At 41.1% G+C, this 26,475-nt stretch overlaps 2 protein-coding genes across 4 annotated transcripts in view; one reads left to right on the forward strand and one right to left on the reverse strand.

Annotated features, from left to right (window-relative positions):
- Positions 1-26,475, reverse strand: part of firrm (fignl1 interacting regulator of recombination and mitosis) — a 60,755-nt gene that overhangs the window by 19,181 nt on the left and 15,099 nt on the right. For both annotated transcript variants that reach the window (XM_063064099.1, XM_063064098.1), the window contains exons 10-16: positions 25,867-25,931; positions 23,835-23,983; positions 22,245-22,374; positions 18,803-18,989; positions 15,789-15,871; positions 15,488-15,539; positions 11,753-11,842 (exon numbers count right to left, since the gene is read on the reverse strand). In XM_063064099.1, coding sequence (XP_062920169.1) covers positions 11,753-11,842; positions 15,488-15,539; positions 15,789-15,871; positions 18,803-18,989; positions 22,245-22,374; positions 23,835-23,983; positions 25,867-25,931 — 756 coding nt within the window. The remainder of the gene's footprint in view (positions 1-11,752; positions 11,843-15,487; positions 15,540-15,788; positions 15,872-18,802; positions 18,990-22,244; positions 22,375-23,834; positions 23,984-25,866; positions 25,932-26,475) is intronic.
- Positions 9,123-26,475, forward strand: part of usp1 (ubiquitin specific peptidase 1) — a 74,643-nt gene continuing 57,290 nt past the window's right edge. The window contains exons 1-4 of one of the 2 annotated variants that reach the window (XR_010019890.1): positions 9,123-9,252; positions 14,235-14,311; positions 15,491-15,541; positions 15,782-17,813. The gene's annotated coding sequence lies outside the window, so the exon portion shown is untranslated. Of the gene's footprint in view, positions 9,253-14,234; positions 14,312-15,490; positions 15,542-15,781; positions 17,814-26,475 lie in introns of those variants that run through there. The other variant, XM_063064100.1, reaches the window with a different exon arrangement.

Below are 26,475 nucleotides of genomic sequence, written 5' to 3' on the forward strand. Positions count from 1 at the left end.
CTGCTGCCAGATGATGACGCCACGATACTCAGAGGGAGGAGGCTGCTCCACTCATCAACCCACCTGACGATGAGTCCACACTGATCCTTAAGCAACATCAGGTGAGATCCACCCTGAGGAAAGTGAATGCGAGTAAGGTAGCTGGCCCAGACGGAGTGCCCGGCCGGGTACTGAAAGCATGTGCCGACCTGCTTGCTGAGGTGTTTACAAGTATATTTAACCTATCACTGCAACAAGCTGTTGTTCCATCATGCCTTAAAACCTCCACCATCATCCCAGTGCCCAAAATATCAGCTGTGAAGTGCCTGAATGACTATGGCCCTGTAGCGCTGACACCCATAGCCATGAAGTGCTTTGAGAGACTTGTGCTCTCACACAATAAGGCTATAATCCCACCTGATCTGGACAAACACCAGATTGCCTACTGGGCAAACTGCTCCACAGAGGATGCAATCACAACAGCCCTCCATATTGCTCTGACTCACTTAGAGGAACCGAACACTTATGTGAGGATGTTATTTGTGGACTTCAGTTCCGCACTTAACACAGTCTTCCCCCATAAACTGGTCAGCAAACTGAACACTCTTGGCCTTGGTTCCTCCCTGTGCTCATGGGTCATGGACTTTCTCACAGACCAACCACAGCAAGTCAGAATTGGTAAGCACACCTCCACCACCCTCATCTTAAAAATAGGCACCCCGCAGGGCTGTGTGCTGAACCCTATGCTCTATACACTCTTCACACATGACTGCACCCCCCTCTACACCTCCAACTCCGTAATTAAATTTGCGGAGGATACCACAGTGGTTGGCCTGATCTCGGACAAGGATGAAACAGCCTACAGGCTTGAGGTGGATCATCTGACGGAGTGGTGTAAGGACAACGACCTGGTCCTTAACACTTCTAAAACAAAAGAGATGATCATTGACTTCAGGAGATCAAAGGACAAAGTACACCCCCCCCCCGCCATATACATGGAGAGGTAGTGGAAAGTGCGGAAAACCTAAAGTTTCTTGGAGTTATGTTGTTAAAACAGCTGACATGGACCACCAACACCTCGCTGCTTGTAAAAAAGGCACAACAAAGACTCTTCTTCCTTAGAAATCTGAACAAGGCCAAACTCCCACAAAAGCTGTTGCTTAACTTCTACAGAAGCACAATTGAAACCATCCCAACCACAGCGTGGTATGCCAGCTGCACAGCCGCTGAGCAACAAGACCTGCATCGCGTGGTGAAGGTGGCCCAGCGAATTGTCAGGATGGAGCTCCCAGGACTGAACACCATCTATTCCAGCAGACTCAGGAGGAAAGCAATCAGAATAACCAGAGACACCACACAACCCAGCCACTCCCTGTTTGACCCGCTGCCGTCCAGCAGAAGGTTCAAGACACTAACTATGGCGCTATGAGGGAGGAGCTGGCCAAAGTTCAATGGAACAATACCCTAGCAGGGATGAGAGTGGAACAGCAATGGCAAGTGTTTCTGGGAAAAATGCGGAAGGTGCAGGATCAGTTCATTCCATAGAGGAAGAAAGATCCTAAGGGGAGTAAGGGGAGGCCGTGGCTGACAAGGGAAGTAATGGACAGTGTAAAAATAAAAGAGAAGTATAATATAGAAAAGACGAGTGGGAAGCCAGAGGACTGGGAAACTTTTAAAGAGCAACAGAAGGTAATTAAAAATACACGGAGAAAAAATGAGGTACGAAGGTAAACAAGCCAAGAATATAAAGGAGGATAGTAAAAGCTTCTTTAGGTATGTGAAAAGGAAAAAAATAGTTAAGACCAAAATTGGGCTCTTGAAGACGGAAACGGGTGAATGTATTATGGGGAACAAGGAAATGGCAGACGAGTTGAACAGGTACTTTGGATCTGTCTTCACTAGGGAAGACACAAACAATCTCCCAGATATAATAGTGGCCAAAATAGTGGTCTGTCTGTATTGCCCTCAGCTCCTCCCTATTTCCATCTCTAAACGCCCTCTTTTTAGCGTTCAGGATGTCCTTAATATCCTTCATCACCTATGGCTTGTTATTTGAATAACAAAGGACAGTTCTTGTCAGAACATTGCAGTCCACACAGAAGTTGATGTAATCAGTGACGCACTCTGTGAGCCCATCAATATCCTCTCCATGTGGCTCACAGAGTGCCTGCCAGTCTGTCACCTCAAAACAACCCTGGAGCGTCTCATAAGCCCCCTCCGACCATTTTCTCACTGTCCTCAAGGTTGCAGGTTTACTCTTCACCAGAGGCACGTAAGCAGGGTTTTAGATGCACCAGGTTGTGATCTGACCTTCCCGGGGGGGGGGGGGGAGGGGGGAGGGGAGAGGAGCTGTATGCATCCTTAATGTTAGCGTACATCAAATCCAGAGTCCTCTCCCCTCTGGTTGTACAGCTCACATACTGCGTGAAGTTGGGCAGTGTTCTAACCATGGTAACATGGTTGAAGTCACCCGAGATGGTAATGAGGGCACTCGGGTGCTGGGTTTGTAATCTGGCTATGACAGTGTAAATGATGTTACACGCCGACGTCAGGTTGGCAGAGGGAGGGACGTATACCACAACCATAATTGCATGCGAGATTTCCCTTGGCAAATAATATGGCAAGAAGTTCAATATCCAGGCTACAAACACGTTCCTTGATTGTAATATGCTCAGGATTGTACTATCTGTTGTTTACCAGAACCGCAAGCCCCCCTCCTTTACGCTTACCGCTCTCAGTGCAATTCCAGTCAGCTCGAACGGTCTGGAAGCCCTCTGTGGAAACGCTTTCATCAGGTATGTCCTCGTGCAGCCACGCCTCAGTAAAACACATGATACTGCTCTCCCGAAATGTTCTCTGACTCCTGACAAGCGCTGTCAATTCGTCCATTTTGTTCCCCAGTGATCTCACATTTCCCATGACGAGAGAGGGGAGACACGGCTTATAACTTCTCTTCTCCATAAGCCTCTGTTGTCTCAATCCAGTCCCCTTCCCTCGCCTTTTTGATCCCCCTCTGCATCCTCTGTGTGTTTTCCTCCAGATTTCAGCCGGGATGTCCGCTGCTCTATTCACTAAGCCAGCCGGCATGAGTGCAACCAGCTGGTCCCTGGAATAAACAATGTGGCCATCCTGCTGCCACGCTAACAAGACGTGTCTGAATATAACTATTTCCAGCGCTAAAAAAACAAGTAAAACTCTCTCCACCAGCATGTTAGAGAGGGTGCAGCTTCAACGTGTTACCATGAGAAAAAAAATACAACAAATAACCTAAGTTAAAAAGTTTAAAAGTAAGAAACTAAACGGAACAACTGTAACAGGCTGCATGCACGACCGGCACATGCGCACTATTGTCTAAAGGCCAGAACAAATAGACTGAGGAACAGCTTCTATCCCAGAGCTGTGGCCTCCATCACACCACTCCCACAGAACAATGACTGAAACTGTGAGCACACACATGCAGACACAAGGACTCAAATACTTGCACTAACGGCACTTTGTGCATTACTGTGATATTCTGGTGATGCTGCAACGTATTTTCTGCTACTTATCTATTTAATACTGTTTTTCTATTACTGTCGTTTTTATCTACCGCTTTATTTAATTGCCCAAGAGGAAGCCAAACGAGCTTCATTGTACCTATGTATAATGACGATAAAGATGATTCAACTCAAGGTTGTTGTCATGACACCATGCCAAAAGGCTCTCTATCTTGTTCCTGTACTCTGACTCATCATTATTTGTGATACAGCCTACCACAGTGGTGTCATCTGCAAACCTGTAGATGGAATTAGAGCAAAACCTAGCCATGCAGTTGTGAATGCATATGAAGTAAAGTAAGGGCCAGAAGGCCATTTGGGGTGCCATAGTTGAGGATAATCTGGAAGTGTTGCTATCTATCTTTTCTGATTGGAGTCTGTTTATCAGAAAGTCAAGGATTCAGTTGCAAAGGGAGGTTTTGAGTTAGAAGTCTTTTTAAAGATTAAAGTCTGTCACAAGCCTTGTGGCCCATCAGGCTGGTGCTTATGCCGGTTTCTATGGCATGAAGCAACTGAAAGTACAAGACTACCACCACCCCCCCACCGCCCCGGATAGGATGCCAGTCTATCGCGAGGTTAACCCCCAGCATTTTTGCCGGTATCCATTCTCAGCTGGGTAGACTGAAGCATTGTGTGGTTAAGTGCCTTGCTCAAGGACACACAAGCTGCCTCGGCCGAGGCCATGACCTTCAGATCGCTAGTCCAACGCCCTAACCACTTGGTCACGTGCCACAGTAGGAGAAGTCTTTGTTTCTCTTTAAATAGTGCAGATCAGCCTTGAATGTCTACTTGAGAATACAGCCTCAGAAAGGGTAAGACGAGGGAAAACATACCAGTCCTCATAGATGGATCAGAGGTGGAAAGAGTGAGCAATTTCAAGTTCCTGGGTGTCAATACCTCTCAGGATCTATCCTGGGCCCAACATATCGATCCAGTTACAAAGAAGGCACAACAGCAGCTATATTTCATTAGGAACTTGAGGAGTTTTGGATATCCCCAAAGACACTCACAAATTTCTACAGATGTACTGTGGAGCATTCTAATTGGCTGCATCGCTGTCCAGTATGCAGGGGGACGGGGGGGGGGAGCTACTGCACAGGATCAAAATGAGCTGCAGAGAGTTGTAAACTTAGCTCCACCATGAGCACTAGCCTCCATAGTATTCACAACACTTTCAAGGGGTAATGCTCCAAAAAGGCACCATCCATCATTAAGGACCCCTAACACCCAGGACATGCCCTGTTCTCATTGCTACCATCAGAAAGGAGGTACAGGAGTCTGAAGACATACACTCAACGATTCAGGGACAGCTTCTTCCCCTCTGCCAATGGACATTGAACTCATGAACACTACCTCACTACTTTTTTATTTCTATTTTTGCACTACTTATTTTTATTTTTTTATATATAAAGCAAAGCTATATAATCGGATGATCTTGAACATGATTCGCACCGCCATTGACCCTAAGCTAAGATTCAATCAGAATGGTTTTCGGCAGAAGCGCACAACAGTAATGCAAATACTTGCTGTCCGTAGAATCATTGAGGAAGTCAAGAAGAACAACATACCAGCCGTGCTTACTTTCACTGATTTTCGCAAAGCTTTTGACTTCATTCACCAAGGTAAAATGTTGAAGATCCTGAAAGCTTACGGAGTGCCAGACCGTCTACTGACAGCAATAGTGTCCAGCTATACCAAAACCATGGCGAAAGTTGTACCACCAGATGGAGAAACAGCAGTGTTTGAGCTCCTAGCTGGTGTGCTGCAAGGAGACACTCTGGCACCCTACGTCTTTATAATCGTCCTTGATTACACTCTACGTCAAGCTATATGGGGTGTCAGGGAGGGGTAGCACCTCTGGTGGGGGAACATGTCGCGTCCTTTTCAGGGCGGTTAGTCCACCTTTGGTCCCCACCTGGCACTCAGCTCTCACCTGTGGCTCCCTGTAGCTGTTTGCATGCGACAGCGGCCACACCCCGGGCAACGGCTTTGACAAGCCAGCTAAACCAGGTGAGGGTAGCTGACGGGTCTCAAACCCTCGGTGAGATAGGGAGTTGTCTATCCCAGCATGTGAAGACAGACTCCGGCGGATTGAGCGGACGAGACCAATGGAAGGTCCAACGGTCAAGAAGGCAGTCTCTGCAAGCGTCATGGAACGTGTTGAGCAGGACAAGACACAGAAGACGTCCTGGTCATCCACTGTGCCTAGTCCCATATCCAGCCGTCTAGATTCTGTCTTGCCACTGGACCCAGATGGGAATTGGGAAGAGAGAGTGAGGCTGACGCTGCGCAACTCTCCCTCACTTAAATCCAAATCACGCGCTAGTCTCGACACCATCATTATGGTGTCGAGGTCCTCATCGACGTCAACGATGGACAAACAACAACAACAACAACGTCAAACTACCAAAGATCATGACAAACTTGGTTTTACCATAAAACCAGGACGAACCAAAAGGGTCAGACCAGTTATGCTCACAGATCTCGATTTTGCAGATGACATAGTCCTGCTCTCTGACCAGATGGAGGAAGCACAGCAGCTACTGACAAAAGTGGAAATTGAGTGCAATAAAGTTGGACTTCACCTAAACGCTAAAAAGACAGAGTACATGGCGTTTAACTGCGACGAAGGTAGTCTCAAGACCGTAAAGAATGATACCATTAAGAAAGTCTTTGACTTCAAGTACCTCGGGTCAAGAATGATCAGTTCAGAGAAGGACATAAAGATATGGAAGGCGCTGGCATGGGGGGCTATGAACAACATGAAGGAAATCTGGAAGTCAAACCTGACGAGAGGGCTTAAAAAGAGGATCTTCATAGCAGTCAGAGTCCATTCTCACGTACGGATGCAAGATGTGGACACTCACCAAGACTACGTGAAAGTCTCTAGATGGTTGCTGTACACGAATGCTCCAGTTGGCTCTTGATGTGAGTTGGCAACAGCACATGACGAACGTCAAGCTCTATGAGGACCTATCGATGCTCACCACTAAAATCGAGTCAAGAAGACTGTAACTAGCGGGGCACTGTCTACGCCACCCCGAGCTACCTGCCAGCCTAGTCATCATACAGGAGTCCGAGCATGGGAGGATGAACCCTGGGTGCCCTCCCAAGACTATGGTCAACACACTCCTAGAAGCCAGCGGCACGGCTAATGTAGATGAACTGAACACACTGATGAGGGAGAGGGAGAAGTGGAGAGTCCATCACCGTGCCTGACGCTGGCCCCCTAAGCCTGAGTCAACGTAGTAGTAGTATATAAAATATATAAATAAATACATACATTATATCTTTACACATATACACACACACATACACACACACTTAACTGTAATACAGTTTTTCTCTATTATTATGTATTGCATTGTACTGCTGCCGCAAAGACAACAGATTTCAAAATTTATGCCAGTGATATTAAATCTGATTCTGACTTCTAATAGAAAAACTTCCAATAATACAACATGCTATATATTTCACTGGACAAATTCACACAAAAATCCATGAGCCAAAGCAGAATAAATTCATAAATGAAGCCATGCACCTGTGTACTTTGATTTGGCCATTATCCAGGAATTTTATATTGATATCTTTATTCAGAAAATGGACTACAGTTACTCATTGATTAAAACCTTTGATGGCAATAACTCTTGCAGATGGAAGTGCCATAGAAAACAAATGTAAATTGGGTCAATGTTTGCTGAGCATTTCCATTTAAAGAAATCCAGTCACCTGAATCTTTAATTCTTCACCCCCGCTCTTTCGTCCCCTACATGTTCAAAAAAATCCAATGCAAACTCAAGGAATAGAACTTCCATCTTCTCTCTGGGTACATTGAAACCTTCAGGACTTCCTTTCCCTCCACAGATGTAATGGTGTCTCTTAGTTTCAATTATTTTTCCTTGCATATTTCTAAATGGTGCTTTGATTTAAAGTAACTGTTACTTGAGAATTTTGGTCCACCCCTAACCTAGAGATTCCCTCTGGTGACAAAAGAGACTGCAGATACTGGAAAAGCTCCACCTCTCCTCCTCTCTGCATCTCTGTAGAACAAAGGACCCGACAGAAAATCCTGGCAATTCTGGACAATGTTTCTCACCCTCTGCATGCCACCTTGGCTGAACAGAGGAGCACTTTTAGTAACAGACAAAGACAACTGTGCTGCTCCAAAGAGCGCTATAACAATTACCTTCGGCCATTAGGCTCTATAATGAGCCAACCTATAGCCGGGGAAGTGGTGACCGCCTCCTGTTTGACTGAGGTAACTTATTTTTTTAATTCTTTCTTTCTTCTCTTCTAATATTTGTAAATCTGTGTTCCTGTAATGGTATTGTAACACTGTAAACACCTTTGGGATCAATAAAGTATCTAACTTTCTATCTATCTTAATATGCTTGTTTTCTCTATTGTTTCAGTGTAGGTAAGGATCCTTGATGCCAGCTCTGTTCCTGCACTTGGTGATCTTATGAACTGATGAGTGTTACAACAGTTTGTTTTTGTTATCATAACTACTGCCTGTCACTTCTAATATTCAGATTATTCAAAACTTGTTTAGCTATATGAATGTCATGTTGATACATCTGTCAAAGTTATTGCTTGATGTCAAATGGCAGTTTTGATGAAACTAATTATACCCTCCACATTTCACAACACAACTACTTTGAAAAAAAGAGAGTAACAGGATATAAAAACAAGGGCGGAATGCTGAGACATTATAAGAGACTGGTGAGGCTTCACTTGGAGTATTGTGAGCAATTCTGAGCCCCATAACTAAGAAAGGAAGTGCTGACATTGGAGAGGGCTCAAGGGAAGTTCACGAAAATGATTCTGGGAATGAAAGGCTTATCATATGAGGAACATCTGATGACTCTGCACCCTTACTCGCAGGAATTTAGAAGAATGAAGGGGGATCTCACTGAAACCTATTGAATGTTGAAAAGTCTAGACAGAGTGTAAGTGGAGAGGATGTTTTCTATAGTGGGGGAGTCGAGAATCAGAGGGCACAACCTTAGAATAGAGGGACATCTATTTAAAACGGAGATTAGGATGAATTTCTTTAGCCAGAAGGTGCTGAATCCGTGGAATTCATTGCCACAGGGAGCTGGGTGTATTTAAGATGGAGGGTGACAGATTCTTGATAAGTCGGGGTGTGAAAGGTTATGGGAAAATGGCAGGAGAATGAGGTTGAGAGCGAAAAGTATCAACCATGATGAAATGGTGGAGCAGACTCGAAGGGCCAAGTGGCCTATTTCTGGTAACATACATCAAAGTTGCTGTTGAACGCAGCAGGCCAGGCAGCATCTCTAGGAAGAGGGACTGTACCTCTTCCTAGAGATGCTGCCTGGCCTGCTGTGTTCACCAGCAACTTTGATGTGTGTTGCTTGAATTTCCAGCACCTGCAGAATTTCTCGTGTTGGCCTATTTCTGGTCCTACATCTTATGGACTCTGACAGAGTGAGAGCAGTAAGCTTAAAAGAGACAGAGCTTAAAAGTTGATCTCGGGACCTGCTTGCGAGTATATAGGAATTTAAAAGAGGAAGGTTTGCTAACTGTTAGTTAATAGTTAATGGCTTATTAGCTAATTAATAACAACAAATAAAAAGGTAAGGTCAGGGAGAGTGGCCGGAGTAGGAGTGCGGAGCTGAAGCTCAAGGAGCTTCCGTGTGAAGAGGCTGAGTAAGTGGCCCAAGTGTTGGGAATGGGAGAGGATCTTTAAAAAGGCTTTGGTGAGGAGGCACAGGTAAGGTTTTATTTTGCTGTTGATCCTCACTGCTTGATTTCAGTGTCGGCTAGGGACCAACAGCCTTGCAGGGAAATTTGCTAGTGCTACACAGAAGGGTTTAAAGTAGGTTGTCAGGGGGAGTGGAAATCTGAGCAGGAGCAAGTCATGGGATAAACCAGCAAAAACAACTTCAGTAATCAAGATAGCCAGGGCCACACAAAGTCTGATTGGAAGTAGTCAGGACAGCTTTATGCTTTGAAAACCGTGCTTGATGAACTTTCAGGGTTGTGTGGCCCTTGTTTTTTGAAATAACCCAAAAGGTAGATGAGGGTTGGGTAATGGATTTTTGCAAGGCTTTCAACAAGGTAGGCTGACCTGGAAGGTTAAATCCCATGGAATCCAGAGAAAGCTAACTTGGTGGATTCAACCCTGGCTTGGAGGGAGATTGCAGAAAGGTGGTAGCTGAAGGTCACTTCTCAGAATGGAAGTCAGTGATGAATGGTATGGCATGGCAAAGGAGTTGGGAGTTGGGATCCTTGGTTTTAGTATTTATACAAATGATTTGGATGCAAGTACACAAGGCTTGATAAGTACACTTGTAGATGACACAAAATTAGGAGGTGTTGATAGTGAAGGTTACTGTACAGGAGGCTTTTATCAGTGAGGAAAGAGGGCTGAGGAATAGCAAATGAATTTCAATACAAGGAGATACAAGATGAAGCAGTTTGTAAAGTCAAACCAGTGCAGGATTTTTACTATGAATGAGAGGGCACCAGGAACAAAAGGACCTAGGAGTACTAGTGCACAGTTCATTGAGAGTAGTACCACAAGGTTGGCAGGGTGGTCAAAAGCACATTTAGCATGCTGGCCTTCATCTGTCACGGGAATGAGTATAGGAGCCTGGACAGTGTTGCAGTTGTCTAAGTTGTTGACGCCGCACTTGGAGGACTGTTTCAGTTGTACTGTTATAGGAAAGATGTGGTTAACTTGAAAAGAGTGCAGAAAAGATTTGAGGATGTTGCATAGACTAGAGGAGGTGAGTTGTAGAATGAGGTCGGCTAGGCTAGGTTTTTATTCCTTGGAACATAAGAAAATGAGGGGCGACTTTCAGAGCTTTATAAAATTAAGGGCACAGGTAAGGTGAATGGTAGCAGTCTTGTCACCAGGGTAGGGAGTCCAGAACTAAGGAGCACAGATATGGGTAAGAGGGAAAGATCTAAAAGGGATATGAGGGCCAATATTTTCACACAGGGAGGTGAGTATAAGGAATGAGCTGCCAGAGGAAGTGGTTGAGGTGATTACAATAATATTATTTAAGAAGCACTTGGGTAGGTACATGGAGGAGCATGGACTGAACGCAGGAAATTTGGGACTAGCTGGATGGGCATTGTGGTCGGCAAGGACTCATTGGGCTGAAGAGACTGGCTCTGTTGTGTATTGCTTTGACTTCAATGATCTAATAGTATATGACCCATGCCAAGACAAAGTCAAATTGTCCAGGATCTGAAACTACATCACTGAAGGACTCTTCCACAGCTTGATGAAATGCTGTCTCCTGAAAAGGCAATGTGATAGGTGTCGAATGTCATTGGATCTATACATTTTGATGTATGGGTAATGAGAGAATAGTCTGAGTCATTTATGGTACTGGGTAATTAACCTGGCTTTACTTCAACTCCCCTTCTACTCTTTTTCTATGTGTATTATCCAAACTGGATTTCCGATCATGAGGCCAATTCTGCAGCTTTCATTTATTATCTTAGTGACTCTCTTTCGTTACAGCACATTCCAAAAGATACTGTAGAATGTAAAGCAGAACAGAAAACTTTCTTACGACCACAACATCAAAGTGGTCAGATGCCCCTACAAGCAATCTCAGTGCAGCAGAGACTTCAAATTCACTTCAGCCAAGTACCTCCAGTGTGATAACCAGGAAACAATTTAAATAATAGAGGATGAAAAGGCAGCTAATAACATTGCATCATTATTCCCTGATTACAAATAACTTGTCAATTAGGATATGTGAAGTTTTTTTTTCTATTCTAAAATGCAACACTTCTCTTGCTGGACTATTTCCAAATTAAAATCCTGGCATATGCTAAAACTGTTAAAAACCTTGGTAAGATATTTCCATTCTCCTTAAAATTAACAATTTCAAATTCAGCATTTGAACAGTATTGCAATTTTTGTACTCACAATAAAAATGTACAAACTTGGTGATGCTGCAGTGCTGAAACCATGAAATCTACATGGATTTTGAGTGGTCATTCAGTCATCTTTTCAGTATTAACCATACTCTGCTAGGACATTTACTTGATGCTAAAAGCAACCCCTTCTCTCTTAATAGTTACCTAATTTTTATCTGTGTATTGGATTGCCATAGTTAGTATGATGACTGTTCAAAGCTCATGTTTATTTTTCAGTTTAAAGTGCCACTAAAAATCAATAAAGACTGTCACCTTTGCTCAAACTGCTCAACTCCTGGAGTTTATTTATGTAAAACATCTGAAAGACTAACCTGATGCTCTGCTGCCATAAGGAAAAGCAAACGTCGCAGGAGTAAAGATAAATGGGACAGCTGGTAACAATCTCCACAACAAGACTTCACCTGAAAATAAGATACAACATTAATAAATCAAAAATGTACTAAACCAGAATGGGACTCTTCAAAAGTGATACAATTTTTCAATACCAATTAATACTTGGCTGAAACCTAAAACATAAATAGCAATCCAATATTGATTAATGAAAGCCATTAAAACTTCAAATTCCCCTCTTGATGGGAATGGCTCCATGGCATATACAGTATACAATATTTCTGAGAGTGTGTAAATAAGTCTTTAATCATAGATGAGATCATCAAATAACTCCATACAAAGAAACCGGGTAGCATGGATTTCAAAGGCAATGAATGATGTTGGTTGAAAAGTGGACATGGATGACAAGAAAATACTGTAGTTATTTCCTCACAGGACTGATCCAGTGAAAAAGCTCAAATTTATTTGCCTCTTGATTATTGCATGAATCAACAATAATGTTAGTTAATTGTTACAAACAACTGCAATTAATCTATAACAAACATATGAATCCTAAGATATTTGTTTCAGAAGAAAATTTAAGAAGTGATTTACTGCAATTAACACTTCGTATTTGCATGATTTCTCTGGGATATTTGTTCAAAAGATTTACCATATTCTCAAAGTAGTTCTACAGATTTGTTTACTTAAATCTGTACTTCAAGATTTTTTGGTTTAAATCTTGTGGAGTAAATGACATCGTCACTCGGCTGGCCAAATGGTTTGACACTAAATTGTAATCTACATGTTTTCAGGAAATTCCTGAGAAACAGACAAATAGTGCAAATGAAAATCTGTCAGCATTTCAGGCTGTAGTCAGAATTTGTAAAATGGACTTTTTTAAAACAAAGAATGCCCTTTAATGTGACTAGTATAAAAGTAAAGTATCGCACCTGCTGGAAATCGAAAAAATAAAAATGAAAAAGCAGTCAGGCAACAGCGGAAGAGACAGAAATGTAATCATAGGAATTAAATTCCTACACTCGGAAGAAGATATGACATATTTTAAGCGGGTACTACTGTGTCTAAGTGAGTGCCTTTCAGTTTTTATAAACCTCTCTCTTAGCCCTTATGCAATATAGCTATCTCACAGCTATCTGGACTATTCCTCTTCTCACCCTGTCTCTTGCAAAAACGCCATCCCCTTCTCGCAATTCCTCCGTCTCCGCCGCATCTGCTCTCAGGATGCGGCTTTTCATTCTAGGACGAGGGAGATGTCTTCCTTTTTTAAAGAAAGGGGCTTCCCTTCCTCCACTTATTAACTCTGCTCTTAAACGCATCTCCCCCATTTCACGTACATCTGCTCTCACTCCATCCTCCCGCCACCCCACTAGCAATAGGGTTCCCCTGGTCCTCACCTACCACCCCACCAGCCTCCGGGTCCAACATATTATTCTCCGTAACTTCCGCCACCTCCAACGGGATCCCACCACTAAGCACATCTTTCCCTCCCCCTTCTCTCTGCTTTCCGCAGGGATCGCTCCCTACGCAACTCCCTTGTCCATTTGTCCCCCCCATCCCTCCCCACTGATCTCCCTCCTGGCACTTATCCGTGTAAGCAGAACAAGTGCTACACATGCCCTTACACTTCCTCCCTTACCACCATTCAGGGCCCCAAACAGTCCTTCCAGGTGAGGCAACACTTCACCTGTGAGTCGGCTGGGGTGATATACTGCGTCCGGTGCTCCCGATGTGGCCTTTTATATATTGGCGAGACCTGACGCAGACTGGGAGACCACTTTGCTGAACACCTACGCTCTGTCTGCCAGAGAAAGCAGGATCTCCCAGTGGCCACACAGTTTAATTCCACATCCCATTCCCATTCTGACATGTCTATCCACGGCTTCCTCTACTGTAAAGATGAAGCCACACTCAGGTTGGAGGAACAACACCTTATATTCCGTCTGGGTAGCCTCCAACCTGATGGCATGAACATCGACTTCTCTAACTTCCGCTAATGCCCCACCTCCCCCTCGTACCCCATCTGTTACTTATTTTTATACACACATTCTTTCTCTCACTCTCTTTTTTCTCCCTCTGTCCCTCTGAATATACCCCTTGCCCATCCTCTGGGTCCCCCCGCCCCCCTTGTCTTTCTTCCCGGACCTCCTGTCCCATGATCCTCTCGTATCCCCTTTTGCCTATCACCTGTCCAGCTCTTGGCTCTATCCCTCCCCCTCCTGTCTTCTCCTATCATTTTGGATCTCCCCCTCCCCCTCCAACTTTCAAATCCCTTACTCACTCTTCCTTCAGTTAGTCCTGACAAAGGGTCTCAGCCTGAAACATCGACTGTACCTCTTCCTAGAGATGCTGCCTGGCCTGCTGCGTTCACCAGCAACTTTTATGTGTGTTGCTTGAATTTCCAGCATCTGCAGAATTCCTGTTGTTAGCTATCTGAAAACCTCATTTGGTTTAAATTGCCAGGCAATTACCAGGAGACCAACTAGCCTAAGTGGAGGATCACTCACATGGACTGTTCATACCATCTCAACCAAATAAAGGTATGCTAATATATACAATTAAAATCTATCCTGGCTACAGTTAATCTGAATCTGATTGAAGCATTTATAATTTTCTTTATCCAATCATTGTCTTAAATTTGAGAATGTCACACATGCTGTTAATCTGTTTAAAGATAAAACGTAAAATGTTGATTAACAACAGTGGAAAGATTCAGTAACACTAAGCCGATCACTAACCTGGACAGTACTGAATAAAGGTGATATGGCAAGCCCAATCCCCATTATTCTATCATAATTAACATTCAACCTGATCAAACCCAATATAGTCAGGCCCTATACCCAAGTAATATTTTTACTAACTGAGCAAAATTGTAAACAACTTCTTCTACCTTTGAGTCCAAAACAGCACCAAACCCTCATTTATTTAAGATATATATTTCACTGCAGCAATTTCAGAAAATCAAAATAGAAACAAATTTTGGCTACTGACTGTATTTATGGCTTTTGGGAGTGGAGGAAATTAGAAGGAAATGAAAACAAATTTTGAAATATTTCAATGTTTCATGCATAAAATAGCAATTCCCCTATTTTTCCATTCATCATTTCAATGCTTCAATCAAATAAATAAAAAAATGAGGCAGTTCGATTTTTTTTTGGGTTCTGGGCATTGCTAGCAAGTATAGCATTTATTGTTCATTCTTAAATGCTCTCTAGAAGAAGTTGGTGAGTCACCTTCTGAATTGCTGCTGGTCTTCTGGTGGAGGTTCTGAATAATAGGCAAAGTGTCATTAGGAAGGGAAGCCAGGATGAAGCATCAGTGATATTTTCCAAGTCTGGTAGGTGTGCAATTGGGGGTACAACCTGCAGGTGGTATTATCTGCTGCCCTTGTCCTTCTTGGTGGTGGAGATCCCAGATTTTGAAGGTGCTATTGTGGTAACCTAAGCAAGTTGCTGGGCTGCATTTTGTAGATGATATGCACTGCATCTACTGTGACACCAGTGACAGAGTGAATGAATGTTTAGAGTGGTGGATGGAGTTCCACTAAAGCGGTCTGCTTTAGTCTGAAGGTTGTCCAGATCTCACTGCATCATTTACTACAGATATGAGAATGAAATTCAGTGAAAATCCCAACTCAGTTGTAAAATACATTTTGCAAACTGCATACCAAGTCACATCACTTCACACACTATCTTAATATGGTTTTGTTTGCTTACCAGGTCAGCTACGAGGGAGACGTGATGAGCACAAAGATCAGCACTTCCATACCTGTAAGTGAAAAAATATTACAGACTAGGAATCTACCACTAACAAAAACTGCTCCAATTCATTAATTTTTCCAACAAATTCCATGTCCCGTGACAGTTAAATGGAACTATCTAACCTCCACTTAATGCTCTGAGAACTTAAATTTATTACAGTATGTCTAGAAGAATTTTTTTAATATGTTAAAAGGAGCAGATTGAAAGGATTTGTGTAAATTACCAATCTGGTTATAATTTCATTTGCAGTACCTACCGTGCAAGAAAGCACCAAGTATCTGAAGCCAACAAAGCAGTTAATATATGAGGACCAAGTACGCCATCTAATAAAGAGCATTCCTGTAACAAAAATAAATTAGTAGTATACCGACTTCAGTTTTAAAAATAAGTTCAAGTAATGGAAATTTATAGCAATCTCAGAGTATCCTAATGTGCTTTACGTCCAAAAATGTACTTTAAGTATAGTCACTCTCATAATTCCAACTAATGCAACTACCAATTGGCACATGAGTCTCAAGGAGAGCAGTCAAAATAATGACCAAACTCCTTTTTGTGAGGTTGGTTGAGGTATGAATATTGGTCAGGAAGTTCTCACATTTGTTTCCTTTAAACTGTGCCATGAGATCTTTTATGCTTGCACCCCAAGGGTATATGGGGCTTTTTTTTATCCCCACGCCCCAAAAGTACTTCTAACAGATCAACCTCCTTCCACGTAGGAAAATGTCATTCTAGAATACATGTTCGATTTTGTAGAGTATGAAACTCTTTTATTCAAGGATAATAGTGTTAGCTGTGAACTAAGGCATTCAATTAGACCAAAGTACTGAGGAATAGAGCTGGAAATCACGTCTGCAATCTGTCAATGAATGGATGATCGCAAATGTAAACGTATATTATACCCCACATTCAGTTCAAGTGCACCGTCTCAAAGCAAAATGATGAAATAAAACATGCCATTTAAAATACAGGAATAATGTTGAAAGATGTGCCAGGACAAGTATGTTTTTGGTAAAATATTGCCAGTGTAATGTTTACACATCAGTTTGGACAAGTGACTCAGCATTACATGACATCAAAAATTGTGACCCTAGACCACAGGTTCCCAACCTTTTTTATGCCATGGACACCTCTTAGGACAAATAGAGATAACACTCAAAATGACTTCAATAAAAATTAAAAACCATTCAAAACAAATCTGGAATGCTAGATAATTTTCCAATTACAATGATATAACAATGACATAAAATTAAAACAATTAAGTACATTTAAACCAAATGAATGATCAAGCAATTAAGAGTTATGAGGGACTGGCATCGAAGAGGAGCAGAGGCCAGTATAACCAGCAAATCTATAATGAATAGTGGGTGGGGGGGAGGGTCTGGTGACCAAGGACAGCATAAGGTTGGTCACTAGCAAAAGTGATAGAGTGATAGAGATATCACTGATAATTAAAGTGATAGAGTATCACTGATAATTAATGCCTGCAGCTACAATGGTTTAAGTCACCTGCAAAGGAATGGACAAACCTGACAGATGTGCAAGCACATAGGTAGAAAATCTGTCCCAGTAAGTTACCGGTCCTTCCCAGGTAATGAACACTGGATTTATGGACAGCAAGTACCTATGAACTAGCATTTAGGAGGTCATTGGAACGGATGGGGATGGATTTCCTGGCCATTGCCAGGTAGAAACAGGGCACTTTTACACCACCTCCCAAGCCACAACAATTGGGGACTTGTTGAGCCAAACAAAGCTGACAATCACCATTCCTGTGCCTGCTCGCTCTTTCATCACAGCTATTTCTGCAATCCACTCCCACACCCAGTTTTTGTTCATTTCTGACTTACAAACAGTTTAATTTCAAAACAGTTCTCAGGAATGGAAATCTGTCATAAATTGTGTACTGCCTGGATTATTGATTCATATTTACTAATTCATTTTTAAGGATGTAAGAATTATAGGCAGGAGGAGCTTTGTTACCCATTCCAAGCTGCCTTTAAGATGGTGGTAGCAAGTCACCTTCTCAACTACAATTATAAAGATAGTTGTACCTTGAACTGCTATCTAAGTGTCTTACTAGAACATGAAAGACTGCATTTAAAATTCTAAAGATTTAGAGTCACAATGGTCCAGAACAGGCAAGGGTAGCAAATTTCCCCTCCTGAAAGACATTCCTAAAAATACAGCTAGTTCACTAAAATCTACTAATGTTGTGATCATCATTATTAAACTTACTTTTAAAAGCAAAATTAATTCAGGATTTTTAAACAGAAATTAAATTCCACAGCTGCCATTGGGATTTGAATTGCATCCATGCAAATGTTGTGCAGTGTTGTCCTTTGTGTGGGGCCAGCCTCCGGCGGTCGTGGTCAACCATGGGTACTGCGCCTCTGGTAGTCACTGGTTTGTCGAGCAGCGTCGACTGTGGCTATTGAGGCTGATACTGGAACGGCAGGCTCTGCCACAGTTGCTGCATGTGTAGGGCGTCGTGGAATTGTTGTCTGCTGTCCGCTGTGCCCTCCATTTAGCTCGCTGCTCCTCAAACTGACTCAGGATCACTCGTTCACCTTGCTCTAGGTGCTGCTGAAGAGTACCTCGCCATTAGTTGCGGTCATCTGCTGTATCCTCTCAGCACTCTGTGTTGATTTTTAAGGCTTTCATGTCGCGCTTGCAGAAGTCCTTGAAACAAAGCTGGGGTCTACCAACATTCCTCTTGTCCGTTCTCCGTAGAGGATGTCCTTTGGCAGTCTACCATCCTTCATACGACGGACGTGGCCCAGCCAGCGTAGTCTGCGTTGTCTTAAAAGTGTGAACATTGTGGAAAGTCCAGCACAGGAGAGGACTTCAGAGTTTGGGACTTTGTCCAATATATCAATGTATCAACAACAATTTTTTTGCAGGGACAAGAAACGAGAAAAAAAAACTATAACAAATAAAAGTGATTTAACTCGATAAACTGTGAAATTTTTCATTTGTCTCAGAACTCAGTACGAGTCTTCAAGAAAAATACTGTGAATACTTAAGATACATTTTAAAGAAATGTTGATGCGAGTATTACTTTTAATTATCACTACTCTCTGATAAATTTTGTAAAATATAGTACCTGCATCATAAATTAGCAATATATCAATTAAACATGAACATTCATGTTCATTCATGGCTTTGAAGACAATATCAATTTCTTTGGAGGTGCAAAATGCAAGGAAAGAAAGCTCCTTTTCAAAACAGTTCAAACACTGGAACATGTATTTTAAGTAAAAACTTACTCACCAGCTCTGGAAAATAAGTCGACGGAATGGATGTGATAAAAGAGCATAAGTGAGTGCATACATATTCATACAAACTGACACTTTGTTGAGCCTGCCCCTTACTCGTCACACCTGGCAGCTGGATTGGCACAGAAAGTTCCGCATGACACCTCTGTAAGTTACGAAACAATGCATGGAACAAAGGTAGACTGAAATCAAAGGAAAAGATAGAGATTAGGTTCTAATATAGAAAACATTTCTAACCCTTAACCTTGTCCATTACATGTCATGTTAGCATATTGCTGCTGAAAACAGTTATTAATATTGCTCAAAGTCATGTAATTCTCACAGAATATCAGAAGAGTACAATACTAAAATCGTTTCATATTCGGTTAATTACAGTCCTGGAATTACAGTTGTCTGACACATAATTCAGACAAAGTGGTGGTAATTCAATCTATGGTTTTCTATTTCAGTGAAGGTTGTTTTTTTTATATAAAGGTTTGAGAATAATGTCCTCCAAGTTGCTATTGACTGTGAGAGATATATGGATCAGAAGACAGCAAAACTAACAAAATTCCTGGGTACCAAAGCAGTTCAAACAGAGTTTAATGATAGCTCAGTTTCCTACCATTCCTGCATGAAAATTACATGTCACAGGTATGCCATATAGAAAGAAAAAGATGATCTATAATTCTATATTATACTCTGAAGAACCGGTTCACAGTACTGTTTGTGATTTTTACACCAATGTTTATTGCTGTATCTTAATTATTAATTACATACAGTATTATACAAATGAGTTACAAGAACCTTAAACAATCTCATACAAAACTCTTAATGGTAACTCAAGCTCAGCTCAAATTATTTTAAGATTGATTTTCAAAATCTTTTGCAATATTCTTGCATGTTTTAATCTAACCATTAAAATAAAAATGGTAGATGTTAAGGATTTTAATTGAATACTTCTCATTTGTATTTATCATGGAGAAGGACATGAAAGTTCATAAGTTCTGAGAAGAAAACAACATTATCCTGAAACGCAGGCATTTTGAAAGAAGAGGTGTTGGTAGTCATAAATTGCACAGGTGGACAAGCAGAGAAGACAGGAGAATGGTTAATGTTGTGCTTTTAGGATCCAGTGCTTTCCTGACGTATATGATTAATAAACTCTTCTCAGGCTTCCAGACGGGTACAGGTATCAATTTTAACCAGCATTTCGATAACAAACTTTGCCACCTTCATCAGGGAGGATGCCGAGGCATGTCTAGTCCGGTGGTATATACACGCCTGTCATCCATCCCTCTGGACTGGTTAAACCTCATTTAATCCAGATTCCGCTGTCCCACCTCCCACCTTGTTTACAATCGAATTCCAGTTCTTTCTTACAGCGAGATCTTTGTCCTTGTTAAAATTCTTTTCCTCTGGTTTTATTTCAATAGTTTTCTTCACCAGGCGGTTCCAAAAACCATTGCCGTGGCACAGTAGTTTTGTGCCATCGAAGTCAATTCTATGGCCATTGCAGATGGCTACCACCGTTTTCTCTGGGTAACCCAAACGGAAACACCTCCTATGCTCCGTGATGCAGGTTTCCACCATGCACCCCGTCTGGCCGATATATGCTGCTCCACATTCACAGGGAGTCCTGTAAATGCCAGCCATCCTGAGTCCCAGGTCACTTTTGATCTGCACAAACTGTACCCGGCTAGAAGCCCAAGGACAATTTATTCATTGCGTTTTAGTTAATAAGAGCTGCAAACCAAGTCAGGAACTATGGAGCATTAGTGGTGGAAACATGGGAATTCTGAGATACAAGATTAATTTGCATTTAGAAAGACAAGGACTGAATAGGGATAACTAGCCTGACTTTATTTGTGGGAAATCACATCTCAAAACTTAATGAATTATTAAGAAAAGGTGACTAAGAGGACAGATGAGGGCAGGGTGGTAGATGTTGTCTAAATGGACTTTAACAAGGCCTTTGACAAACCTGCAAGATTATAACACATGGAATCCAGGGTGAGTTAGCCAACTGAATACAAAATTACCTTGGTGGTAGGAGGTAGAGTATGGTAGTGGAAAAGAGCTTTTTAGATTTAAGGCCTGTGACCAGAGGGGCGCCACAGGGATTAGTGCTAGTTCCACCATTCTTTGCCATAAATAAGATTTGGATGAGAATGCAGGTGGCATCATTAGTAAGTTTACAGACAACATCAGAATTGGTGGTAAGTGGACAGTGAGGAGTGTTTTCTCACATTATAGTGGGATATTAATCAACTGAGGGTAAAGGAACGGCAGATGTAATTTAACTTAGATAAACATTTTGGGAAGTTAAGCTCGAGCAGGACAAACACAGTAAATGGCAGGGCCATCGGGAGTATTTGCTGAACAGAGCAACGTATAGGTACAAATACTTAGTTCCCCGAAAGTGGTGACAGAGGTACTGACACACTTGTCTTCAGCAGATGGGGATGGGACATTGATACAGTAAAATAAAATGTTGTTTAGACCTCAGATGGAATATCGTGTACACTTCTGGTTGCCACACTATAGGAAATGTATGATTAAGACAAGATTCACAAAGATGTTGTGGAGACTGAGGTTTTTTGTTATAGGATGGGATTGGATTAGATGGCACTGTTTTCCCTGAAGCAAATGAGGCTGAGAGGTGATTTTATGGAGGAATATAAAATCATGTGGGGCATAGATAGAGTAGATAGCTACAGTCCTTCTCCAATATGAGAGGGCAAATATTTAAATGGGATTTGAGGGGCACCTTTATCCCCCCACACAGAAGGAAGTGGGTACAAGAAATAAGCTGCCAGGGAAACTGGTAGATGTTGTTACAATTACAATGTTTAGACAGGTACATGGATAAGAGAGGGTTTGATGGATATAGGTCAAATGTATAAGCTCAGGTTGGCATCTTGGCCTGCATAAAGGAGTTGTATCAGTGGGCCTGTTTCCCTGCTGTAATCCTTAATGACTTTAAGTAAATGCTCACCAATATCGTTCTATTTAGCACTGTTGACTGCATGTCAGTAGCCTTCCTTTACTGGAAATGTCTAAGCTCAGAAGAGGTCACCAACTAATCAACGGCCAATCAATTTTACAGTTAATAGGTTTTTCGTTCAGCAGCATGGCTTCAATTCAGGATCAAATCTTAAATATTAGCAAACAGAGCAGATGTTCTGAAGATCAGAAGATATAATAGCCAGCACATCATATATAATTCAATATCATCTGCATTCCCTGCAATATCATGTGCATTCATCCACTGAGTTAAAGTATGTTCAGTCCACTAAAGAAATTAAACAACAGCTAATATGTTGTTCAATGTATGTATTAATGAAGCATTATCCAAAGGTATGCAGATGCTCTTTATGATTGCCTGCATTTCTTAATACAACTAAACTGCCAGCTTTGGTTCTGTTTTCTATTATTGGTAGAGTAGCAGACCTCACCTTGGCTTTTCATCTGAAAACTGGCTACCAGAACACCAGAGGCTTTGAACTTCCTCAGACTGTGAAGGAAGCTTGTCCATGATGTTAATCAATAGTAAACATTGTGGAAAGACCAGCTCAGAACAGGAATCTTAACATGAAAGAAAGCACACACTTAGCAAAATATCATTACCAAAATAATAAGTGGCTGAAGCAAATTCAACAAGCTTTAACACAAAATTATGCAGTTTTCCCAGTACCTGTGCCAGCTTGACATAGTGAAACTGCAGTAGACCCACTGATCTCAAAAGCGAAGAAACGTGGCAAACAGAAGGACAATATCCATTTCATTTAATATAAAATTAATTTAAATGTAATTGTTTTTAATTACTTCTCACTTTTCTAATCTCTTAAAAATAATTTGACATATAGATAACAGTTACTCTTAATGACAACTTTTATAGCTGTGGGTAAGGCCTCATCTGCTAGTCTGGCAATCCAGAGATGCCAAGATCGTTAGACATGCTCAGAGGCTTTGTGCTATCCTTTGAGCCATGCAAATCAGCTGGAGGCAGATTACCTATGGAAGACTGAGCCCAAAGACCTACAACAAGGTTAACAGAAGAACTGGCCCATTATTTTAATTGTGTCACTTAAAGTACATACTACAATCAAAATGCATAGTGACAACAAAGTAAAATGTTTTCAATTTATAGATTAATGAAATACAATAGACAAATGGCACAAGTGATGGAATCCACTGTTATTGCACAGCTGTCAGGACTTTCACTACCTGCTTCTTATTCATACTAAGGTACCTTTGACTCAACAGAATCGGAAACCCAATGACTGTAAACTCTAAACAAAGACTCAAAAAGTGAAAATGAACCATTAATTTTATAAACCAAGGACTTCAGAATTATTCAAATTTGAATGCCTCTTGCAATTATGTACATTTTTTAAATCATAGTGTTTGAAAGCATCTGTACCATCGGGAAGGAGGTACAGAAGCCTGAAAGCACACACACAGCAATTCAGGAACAGCCTCTTCCCCTCTGCCATCTGATTTCTGAATGGACACTGAACCTGTGAACACTACTTCACTACTTTTTTACTTGTTTTTGCATTACTTATTTAACTATTTAAAAGACATATATATACTTAACGTAATTCAGTTTTTCCCCCCTCTATATTTATTTATCATGTATTTCATTGTACTGCTGCCGTAAAGTTACCAAATTTCACGACATGCCGGTGATATTAAACCTGATTTTGATGGGCTCAGGGCCAAGACCAATTATTCTGAAAAATACAAATAAGCTGTATAGCTGATCTGTATTATCTCAGAAAATTACATTTTCCCTATCCTCATTGATAGGCGAAGATTGTTGATATGTTTCAGTAATATTTTCATCAGTAGCTCCTGTTTTCCAACTGTGATGAAGGCTTCTCTTCATTAAAGGAAAAGTTGTTTTGCAAATCATATACATTTCTATTCGCAAGTTTAAATGAAAACTGTAAAATGCAGATTCAACTCAATATTTAGCCTAACCCAGACTATTTATTTGAAAGAGATTAAATCCATGCTAGACCAAAACTCTTTGGACTCACCCAGACTATCTAGTAACACTCTCTCCACAAAGGGCCTGTAGGACATCAGCTGCGAGACAAGAGCATCCAGTGCAACTGGGACAATGCAGGCAATCTGGTCATAAGATCCATTGGGCAAAATAGGTGCATATAAACTTGGAGGTAATTTACTGCAGAAAAAAATAGCTAAATTATTACAATACAAATTAGTTGTATTAATTACAGGAAGGCTATAAATAAGGTTGAAAGAGTGCAGAGAAGGTTTACAAGGATGTTGCCGAGACTTGAGAAACCCAGTTACAGAGAAAGGTTGAATAGGTTAGGACTTTATTCCCTGGAGTGTAGAAGAATGAGGGGAGATTAGATAGAGGTATATAAAATTATAATGGGTATTGATAGAGTGAATGCAAGCAGGCTTTTTCCACTGAGGCAAGGGGAGAAAAAAACCACAGGACATGGGTTAAGGGTGAGGGGGGAAAAGTTTAAAGGGAACATTAGGGGGGGCTTCTTCACACAGAGAGTGGTGGGAGTATGGAATGAGCTGCCAGACGAGGTGGTAAATGCGGGTTCTTTTTTAACATTTAAGAATAAATTGGACAGATACATGGATGGGAGGTGTATAGAGGGATATGGTCCGTGTGCAGGTCTGTGGGGCTAGGCAGAAAATGGTTCGGCACAGCCAAGAAAGGCCAAAAGGCTTGTTTCTGTGCTGTAGTTTCTATGGTTCTATAGTTACCACATTTCCAATTTATATTTTCACTTTTCTTTCATTTAAAATAGTTATTTTCTTGCATTCTCACAGCTCCAGTCCACAAACAAGTGTTGGAAAAAAGGTTTGTTCCCAGATTATTTTAGTTCAATGAAACTACTACTGGAAAATGTGCAAAAAGTCGCTGGAAAAATTTTTGTGTTTTCTTTCAGATGTCTAGTATCAGCAACTTAAAACTAAGAGAATCACCAGAATGTAATACCAGAGTTCCTGGTGTTATAACGTTCACTATAACAACATTTATTATTATTTACACAATGCAACTGTATGCAAAGAAAGATAATGTGAAGATTCAGTTCCATTTCCTTCCTACATTCAATAATCATGCATCTGCACTGCCAACAGACATCAACAGTAAAAGGAAAAGAGAAAACAAAGATCAAATGCAAGGGAAAAGCATACAGTTAATGGCATGACCCTAAACAGCACTGATGTAAGGAAGATTTTGGGATACAAATCCATACTTCCCTATAAGTGGCCATACAAATAGTGATAAAGAAGGCAATTGGCAAACTTGCCTTCATTGCTAGGGAGCTAGAGTACAAAAGTCAGGAGATCAAGTTACAGTGATATAAAATTTTGGTTAGGCCACACTGGGAGTATAACATGCAGATCTGGTTACCCCATCACAGGAATGATGTGAAGGCTTTGCAAAGGGTTCAGAAGTTTACCAGAATGTTGTCTAAACAGTATAAAGAGATTAGACAAATGTGGCTTATTTTCTCCAGAGCCTCAGAAGCTGAGAGGAGACCTGACAGTAGTCTATAAAATTGGGAGAGGTTTAGATAGGGTACAGAATCAGAATCTTTATCACAGAGTAGAAATATTGAAGACAAGTAGGCATACCCTTAAGGTAAGAGGGGCAAGTATTTTTTTTTCCTCTCAAAAGAGAGTGGCAGATGCCTGGAATTCACAGCCAGCAGAGGCAAGGGAAGCAGATACAACAGTGGCATTCAAGATGCTTTCAGATAGGCACATGCATATGCAAGGAATGAGGGGTATGGATCATGTGCTGGCAGAAGACTTTAACTTTGTATCGTGCTTGGCACAGTCATCATTGGCTGAAGGGGTATTTCTATGTTGTAATGTTTTAAGTTGTTCTATGATCTAAAGGAGTAAATAAATAAAAACAATCTGTCCCATTCCATATTCAAACAAATCATTCTCAGAAGCAAGACAATTGTATTAGCTAATTAACATAAATCACAATTTATAGTTATTATAAAGTTAGATAAAATGAATTTTTCATATTTTGATTTACTGCTGCTCAACATGCAGTCTTACCTGTACAGCTGAAGGTAAAGGTGGTGTAATAAGCGACAAGATGTTGAAAGGAAATCATTAAATTCCTAAATTGAAGAATAAATCAGAAATCAGAATTTAAGATTTGTGCCATTTTCATAATATAATCAGAAACATGATTTATAGAGTTGGTTTAACGGAACAGATGATATACATTTTACCTTAACTATTATGCAAGCAATTAGTTTACATAAAGGTTGATTAAAACTGTTAAATAAAAATGTGATTTTTAGTTAATAGTTTTCTGAGAGAGATACTGGTATATCTGAACATAATTGCAGAAAATACCAAACAGCACTAGTTACAGTATATCATCATAAATGACTTGTTATTAAAGGTATGTGCTGTTTTACATAAGACTGAGCTAAACCCAATGTAAAAGAAATATTATTTGTTCCTGGCAAAAGGCAGTGAATGAAGACAGTATGATCTTCAACAATAATGTCCTGCATCTTTCAAATACAATGCCACCAAAGACTTTATGAAGAGGAATGGGAGAGAATGGCGGGTGTAGAGTCCCTTCAATAAAACTTGTTGTATTAGTCAAGCCCTCTAGCAAAGCCACCAAAACTTGGGAGGTTTCTCAAAATT

Source organism: Mobula hypostoma, chromosome 12 (assembly GCF_963921235.1).
Source record: "Mobula hypostoma chromosome 12, sMobHyp1.1, whole genome shotgun sequence".
Lineage (NCBI taxonomy): Eukaryota > Metazoa > Chordata > Chondrichthyes > Myliobatiformes > Myliobatidae > Mobula > Mobula hypostoma.